Genomic DNA, 8,374 nt, shown 5'->3' with positions numbered 1-8,374 from the left:
CGGGATATATCCCGTTCTTGCCGTCTTCCAAATCACGGTGAGAACTTGGCCTAGCTCCAAGAGATATGCATTTGCCACCATCCACAACGGCTTCATCCGCGAGACTAAGATCCTTGAACAATGGTGTCTTGTGATCCCGCCCGAATACCTTCTTGAATGCTTGGGCCTCCTTCGGTGTGAACCCCTCCTCATCAACTTCTTCATCGGGACCATCGTCATCCGAGTCCGATGCATATGCACGGGAAAAAGGGATGGATTGGTCCATTGTCTCTTGCACATGATATTGGTCGAGATCACCCACATTGTTGTCATGGAGATCAACTTCGTTGTCATCCTCCTCGTACTCATCATTATCCTCTTCAAAATCTTCATTTTGGTTGTTTGGAGTCGGGCTCAATGTTGGCCAATCTTGTTGCGTGAAATGAGGTTCACTCATTTGATCTTGGTTAATGGGTGGGGGAGTGCTAGCAACCAATGGGGAGGGGTTCCGGTTCAAGTCCAAATTCAAAGTAGACTCAACCTTTTTGGAGGCAAATAACTCAAGAGCCTTGTCTAGAGATTTGGCAACCGTCTCCTTGTATGCAACCCAACGTTGCTCGGAGTTCACACGCATTGTCTTCCAACATACGTGCATTCCAAAACCAACATTATGCCTTCCCTCGAACTCAACAACGTCACTTGGGTCCATCCAATTCAAATCCTTCCTCACTTGTTCCAAGAGCTCCGCATAGCTAGGACTACTCTCAAAGACCATGTCAAGCTCATCCGGGTCCGTCTCAACATTGCCTTTCAAAAAGGCCTCTTTATCCACATGATGAACATAAACACATGTTCTCCCCATCCCTATAATAATAAAAAACACACATATATCAGTAAGTACTTAACAAAAACATTTGCACAAAATACATATGCCCTAACATATATATGAATTAAAAACCATAACCCCCACATAACAATTACCATAACCCTAACCATAGCATAACCCTAACACCAACATCAAGCACACATAACCCTAACCCTAGCATACTATGAAAGAACCATACCAAATTAGCAAAGAAACATAACATGATTCAACACAAATTTCCAAAACCAAGCCAAAACTAGGGTTTCCCCAAAGTAGCAAGATTTGAGCAAATGTGACAATTCCTATGGATGAAAACGAGGGGATCGGAGGAGATTACCTTAAGGGAGGGGTTGGCTTTGAAATCCGGGGGTGTGGGGGGGGGGGGTGAAAGGGGAGAGAGGGTGGGGTCAGCCTAAGTGGCACACAGACTGTGCAACTCCTAAGAGACGAGCGCTGCACTTTTACACAGTGTGGCGCCCAAGCCTTAAGCGCTGCAGTGCTGTCTGTGGGGCCGCAACTGGACCAGGGATGCCACGCTGGCAGGAGGTGCGACGCCTAAGGCCGAGGCGCTGCACAGTAGTGTGCGGCGCCTAACTGCCGGGCGCCACATGAAAGGGTCACCATTGTGAAAAAAAATTCGAGAGCAGGTCAGTTTGTGATTTGATTTCGGCCTCAGGTCAAATATGTGATTTCTGCCTCATATTCATGCATTGTGCTGTGAGCAATTCGGTTTTCGTACAGCCAGGTTTTTATTGGGGCTCATAGCCGCGTATATGGAGATTCTGATATTCTGGAAATACAAGGGTAGCTGCCCTGCCTGACGGTGCAACCCTCAACGGCAACCAAGTGCTTCACGCTGCTCCTGAAAAAAGTATGCGTGTATGTATGAGGCTTGTGTCTATATTGTGTTAAAAAAAGTGTTAAAACAAGGAGCGCCTTGAAATCCAAAGGTCACGAGTCATGACACGTGAAATGTCATCAAGTATTGACACTCTGCAGGAGCAGTGTGAAGCACGTGAAATGCCATCAAGTATCCTTGAGTGAGGACTTCGAGCCTGCGACCGTCCACCCTAACCGAAGAATGTTGTGGCTCAAGGACTCGAGGATAGAGAGATGAGCAAGATTCGTGGCACAAATCAAGAGATCCTTGCTGATGTTGCACTTGATGATACCTAACTCCTGTGCAGATTTGGGTGGCCTCGATGAGATCTCCGTCGTAAGGGCCAAGAACGCGGCACCAAGATATGCGTGGGAACGTTTTTTTTTTTTGGTTTTCTGTTAATTAATTGGACAATTTTTTTCTTAATTAATGGAGGCACGAAGGGCTTCAGTTTTTTTAAATCAATCGGACAATAGATGTATCAGCTGCAGAAAACATTGCAGTGCCGTCCAATTTGACGAGGTTGAAAATTCCATAAAGATGAAGTAGACAAGCTTTGTGCTTGATTCTTTTGACAGAGCTTTGTGCTTGATGGCATGGTTCCACAACTTCTCACATGTGCGTGCATGCTTGCGTTGCACACCCATGTGTGAGAGAGGGCTAGGCCACGCCATCACCATCAACTTGAGATACAATTCATCTTCAAGTTGAGTACAACAAATGTATATGTGCCAATTTAGCAATATGTAAATTGCTACTTCTTGAATTTGAGTTGTTTTTTCTCTTGAAAAGAAAAAGGTGATGCAGCAAATTATAGATAAGTATTTTCCTTAGTTAGAGAACCAAGGTATTAATTCAGTAGGAGGTACAAGCAAGTCCTCAATTTATGCACATGCACAAACAATCAAACACTTGCACCCACGTGATAAAGGGGTTGTCAATCCCTTCACGATCAATCGCAAAGGTGAGATCTGATAAAGATAGATAAAACTAAAAGGTAACTAAATATTTTTGGATTTTTGGTTTATAGATCCGAAAATAAAAGATTGCAAAATAGTAGATCAAAAAGCAAATATGATGGAAAATAGACCCGGGGGCCATAGGTTTCACTAGAGAATTCTCTCATTAAGGCAAATAATACGGTGGGTGAACAAATTATTGTCGAGCAATTGATAGAAAAGCACCAAGTTATGACGATATCCAAGGCAATGATTATGCATATAGGGATCACGTCCGTGTCAAGTAGATCGAAACGATTCCGCATCTACTACTATTACTCTACACATCGACCGCTATCCAGCATGCATCTAGAGTATTAAGTTCATAACGAACAGAGTAACGCCTTAAGTAAGATGACATGACGTAGAGGGATAAACTCAAGCAATATGATGAAAACCTCATCTTTTTATCCTTGATGGCAACAATGCAATATGTGCCTCGCTACCCCTACTTTGTCACTGGGTGAGGACACCCCAAGATTGAACTCAAAACTAAGCACCTCTCCCATTGCAAGAAATACCAATCTAGTTGGCCAAACCAAACTGAAAATTCAAAGAGAAATACAAAGATATGAAATCATGCATATAAGAATTCAGAGAAAATTTAAATAATATTCATAGATAATCTGATCATAAATCCACAATTCATCGAATCTCGACAAACACACCGCAAAAGAAGATTACATCAGATAGATCTCCAAGAACATCGAGGAGAACATGGTATTGAGAATCAAAGAGAGAGAAGAAGCTATCTAACTACTAACTATGGACTCGTAGGTCTGAGGTAAACTACTCACGCTTCATCGGAAGGGCAATAGAGTTGATGTAGAAGCCCTCCATGATCAAAACCCCCTCCGACAGAGTACCGGAAAAGGCCTCCAGATGGGATCTCACGAGGTCACAGTCCTACGGCGGTGGAAAACTATTTTCGTGGCTTCCTCTGAGGGTTTTGGAATATATGTGAATTTATAGGCTAAGGAGGGAGGCCAGGAGGGCTCCGAGTGGCCACGAGCCATAGGGGCGCCCCCCCCCCCCCCCCCCCCGACTTGTCGTCTCCTCCAGGGTCTTCTGATTTGGACTCCAAGTCTCATAGGTGTCTTCTAGTCCAAGAAAAATCATCGCGAAAGTTTTATTCCGTTTGGACTTCATTTGATATTCCTTTTCTACGAAACTCAAAAACAAGGAAAAAACAGAAACTAGCATTGGTTAATAGGTTAGTCCCCCAAACAATATAAAATAGCATATTAATGCATATAAAACATTCAAAACAGATAATATAATAGCATGGAATAATAAAAATTTATAGATACGTTGAAGACGTATCATAAATCACATTGTTTCGTGACTTTTATTTTGTTGACTTTATAGCAAATGTCATAGTAAACTTGACGAATGTGACACAACGTTTCTCTAAATTGTGTTCAATCCCTATAAACGAATTATCGCGAAGCGTCACCTCATTGAGGCATTGTAGTCCTATGTTAGAAGGGCCTTGGGTAGGATGGACTGTCATAGGCTCGGAGTCATGACACGACTCCTTGAAACCCTCTCCCTAACTCTCGACCGAGGTTGATCCGAGCGTCGATACGGCTCCAAGGACTCGACCCTGCAGCGTCTTGAGGGTAGGCTCCTAGATCTCTAGCGTTGATCCGAGTCGCAATGCGGCTCCTCGGACCCGATCTAGAGCGTTTTGGAAGCAAAACTCCAAGATCTCTAGTGCCCTCCCCTTAGTTTATCGAGGTGAGTGAACCTGTTACATGCCCATAGAGGCCTTATATAGGGGGCGTGCCTCGACAAATGATTTAATGCCGCCCATGGTGGTGATATGTAGGAGGTGTAGTATGATAAAACTAGGCCCATGAGTCCATTAAAATTAGCCAAAGTTGAAGGTGTCCATAGTTAGCTTCATCCATGCATGAATGGGCCTTTTATTTTGCATTCTCTTGTGACTTATTGACAACGGCAACTTGCTTGGATTTTTGTTGTGTGTCTTGGACTTGGGTTGATTTCCCTGATCTTTCTTGACTTATGTTGACCACTTTGGGCCTTGTTGACTAGCCACAACCTATTTTTTAATATATTTTTTATGTTTTACATTTTTACCTTTTGTTTTATTTTGCACTCTTGTTTATAATTTAAATAATTTTAAATATATACTATAAAAATATTTGGAAAATATTGAACAAGTATTTGAAAAATGTTAATCAAGCATTTGGAAATGTTGAACGTGTATAGAAAAACTGCTGATCATGTATTAAATAATGATGAATTCTTTGATCACGTATCTTACATTCTTAAGAAGTTGCTCCCCACTACAAGGTATTCTCTCAACATGCACACCCTCCACCTCAGCAAGCATGCCATATCAGCATTTCAGTTCCCACTACCACTATCAATCTTTCCATGTCAACAATTTTCTTACTTCTCTGTTTCAACTAATTATGCGATTTAATTTCTCTTTAAAACGGACTGATTCATCTTCGTGTTCTGTATAACAGATGAGAGATTTAAGAGGAGAGACGCATCCAATACGCAAACAGAAGAGGAGAGAAGCCCAACCGTCTGCCCCATGCTTTTCGTTCCACCTCCCTACGATTCAGTACCCAATCCTTTTAATCACAACCCATCGAGCCCTCTCAGAAACACATCGAGCCCTCACTTATCCCTTCCCAAGGGAAATCATCTACGCGCGGCGGCGCCCCCCCCGCCGCGCCCGCCGGTTCGGCTCGTCTCCGCGGCTTCCGGGATTATCTCAGGCAAAATACACCTTGGCGGTGTGTGCCTGCGTCCTCGAGACGGCATCCGCGGTGCCCTTGTGCTCCCCTCCATTATCTGTCTCCGTTCCGGCCAAGGTAGCTCCGGCGTGAAGTCCCCTCAGTCCACAGGACCACCGGTCTTCCACACCACCGATGCCACTCTGGGGCCCTTTGGACCTGGGCTGCGCGTGATTTGTCGCCCAGTCAGATCGTGACCACATCCGAATCAGCCTATGCATGCCTTCCTCTGCACTGAAGTCTGAAGCTCCTACATCCGATCCGTCTTGACTCCGATGTCTCTCTGGGCATTGGTACACCGGACGGGAACGTTCCATCGCCGGCCGCCCAGAATCGCAGATCGTCGATGAAGGCCTAACCTATGATGCCTCTATGTGTCGTTGCTCTGCTCCTCGGCCGCCGCCGGCTGCAACGAGCGGCAAGGATTCGGGCTTCATCGGCGAAGACGACTTCCCCGGGACTCCATCTTCGGGGCTGGCACATCAGTTAATCAGGTGAGCATGAACGCACTTATACATTCACCTATGAGATGACGAATACCATTGGCGGCCGTTCGGATCCAGTGGAAAGGTGCTGAGGCGGACGACGTCCGGACTCCCTGTGTGAGACCTTTGCCTCTTCCTCGGGCAAGTCAGACAGCTTTGTCTCACTCAAGCGACGAGTTTTAAGCAACAACCTTTGCCTCTCACATCTTATAGCCATACCATATACTATGTAATCGTAATGCTTTGAGATCTTGGGAGTATAGTTTGTCCATCTCTCTCACTGAATAATTGTTATTTTTTTTCCACAGCTTGGTGTATTATGTCCCGCTTCTACTTTGCTGTGCACCTACGCCTCCCGATATTAGTGCATGGCTAGCTGCGGCTCTATGTTTTCTTACTAATCAAACCATCAACCTTTTGAGACTTGGATAGTTAATAGTTTGAGCAGCTTGATTTCCTACATCCTACATCCCTCTCTTTTTTAGATGTTGCATTCTTACTTCTTTCCCTGGATCGGTGCCTCGAGGTTAGGAGGGGCTTGGCTGATCATTTTTTGCCTTTTGTAATAAATCAGTGGCATGTGCAAGGCTATAATTCCTAGGTAGCATCAGTAAAGATAAACTAAATGTGTTCTCTCAGTTATTACAACAAGCTTGGTTTCCTTCAGGCTCTTGATATGATAAGAGGGAAGGTATCCAAGTTATTGATGTTTAAGATGCAAACTTCACAGTGGGACGGTCTTCAACTTCTGCTAAATCCAATAAAGGGGACTTCTCTCAGATTCAATTTTTTTATTTAATGAATCCCTTCTTGTGTGCGAAATGCTAATCAGGGCGAACCAATTTAGAGTGACAAGTTTTGTTTACAGGATGTTCATGTCTACAGTTTCTATCTCTTAGTAAGGCCCCTCTATGGTTATGCCAGTTTTATAAGCTAGCCACATAGGTGCTAGGAGATATATGGCGTGCTTTCAACTATATCGTGGCAAACATATATGAGTTCCTATTTTATGTAGTATAAAACCGCGTAATACCCATGTAGTGTGGACAACTCTGCCTACTAATCAACAATAAAGAGATTTGTCCTGTACTAGGCGCCTTTTCATTAGCCTGTTCTAGACATTTTTTTTTGCTTGGAATCTTCAACTGACAGCAAAATATTCTAGATTCTCTAGATTTTTGGTATTGAATAGTTATAAATGAATCCAGTCACATTTATCTGCTATGCATATTCATACAAGCTTTGCACATTTGGATAACAACTGTTTTACTTGCAGCAATGCCCATGGGGGATCATGTTCCTAAATTTTTTTCTATGTATTCTTCATGGATTTATATTTTAAAGTTCGCACTCTACTGTTTTTTTATTAGGAACTAATTGGTTTTCTCTTTCTAACTATACTCTTTTTATACCGCTCTGACACGTGCTCTTTTTGTTTGGTCTAGATTATCATCCTTCTCCTATGATGTTACACATTATATTATTCGAGCATTGCTAATGCCTTTGGTTGCACCGGTTCAGTTTTCATGGTCTAGCCTTACAGCCATGTAATGAAGGACTTTTAGCTTCAATTGAGCCCAACTCTGACAACATAGTAGATGCAAATTGCATTGGCTTTTACCCATTCGGGTCACTAGCTGAGTTGAAGTATTTTTCATGCCTATCAATGTACCTTCGTTTATATGGCCACATGAAACTGCCTTGAAATAACTGAATTGCAGACATCAATGATTCAACTTTCTGTGGGAAATCAAATTTACAGCAAGTTGTACAAGGATGTCCGCAGCAACGCGCGGGAAATCATCTAGTATGAAAAATAGCCACGCATCACACTCTGTAAGCTAAGCATAGAAGATCGAATTATCATGTTCTGTAGTATAAAAAATAGAAGGAGAAAGAAGGCAAAGAGAAAGCCACCAAACTCGTGCAGTGTCACACACGAAGACAATAGGTGCACGCATGACATCATGCCTGGTGCGTGGCATCATCATCAGCGACCAAAGAGCAGGTGAGTCGAGGCATGGGCACGACGCAGAGCCTGGTGGCGCGTGGAACAGTGAGGCCGAGGACATCACACATGTCGAGCTCCGACGACACCATGCCGTCGGGAAGTGCCCAGTTGAACCCATGAGCGAGCTGCGCGACAACGAGCTCCAACGAGTACAGGCCAAGCGCCATGCCAGGGCACGAGCGGCGGCCAGACCCAAATGGCAGGAACTCAAAGCACCCGCCCTTGAAGTCGACCTCGGCGGCCTCCCCTTCCCCAACCATGAACCTTGAAGGTCGGAACACATCGGCGTCCTTCCACGCGCTGGCGTCACGACCGAGGGCAAAGACGTTGATCATGACGCGGGAGCCCCGGGGCACGGAGTAGCCGCCGACGACACAATCCC

At 44.3% G+C, this 8,374-nt stretch overlaps 1 protein-coding gene across 1 annotated transcript; it reads right to left on the bottom strand.

The window, feature by feature from the left end:
* Positions 1 to 5,419: 5,419 nt before the first annotated feature.
* On the bottom strand, positions 5,420 to 8,369 carry LOC125527685 (cytochrome P450 84A1-like; the record flags this gene model as incomplete). The annotated part of the gene is made up of 1 exon (XM_048692204.1): positions 5,420 to 8,369. A coding segment is annotated over one exon (423 nt), but the record flags the coding sequence as incomplete, so codon positions are not given.
* Between the last annotated feature and the right edge of the window lie 5 nt (positions 8,370 to 8,374).

This window comes from Triticum urartu, unplaced genomic scaffold, assembly GCF_003073215.2.
Source record: "Triticum urartu cultivar G1812 unplaced genomic scaffold, Tu2.1 TuUngrouped_contig_4342, whole genome shotgun sequence".
Classification (NCBI taxonomy): domain Eukaryota; kingdom Viridiplantae; phylum Streptophyta; class Magnoliopsida; order Poales; family Poaceae; genus Triticum; species Triticum urartu.
This window is presented reverse-complemented; position numbering and strand designations above follow the sequence as displayed.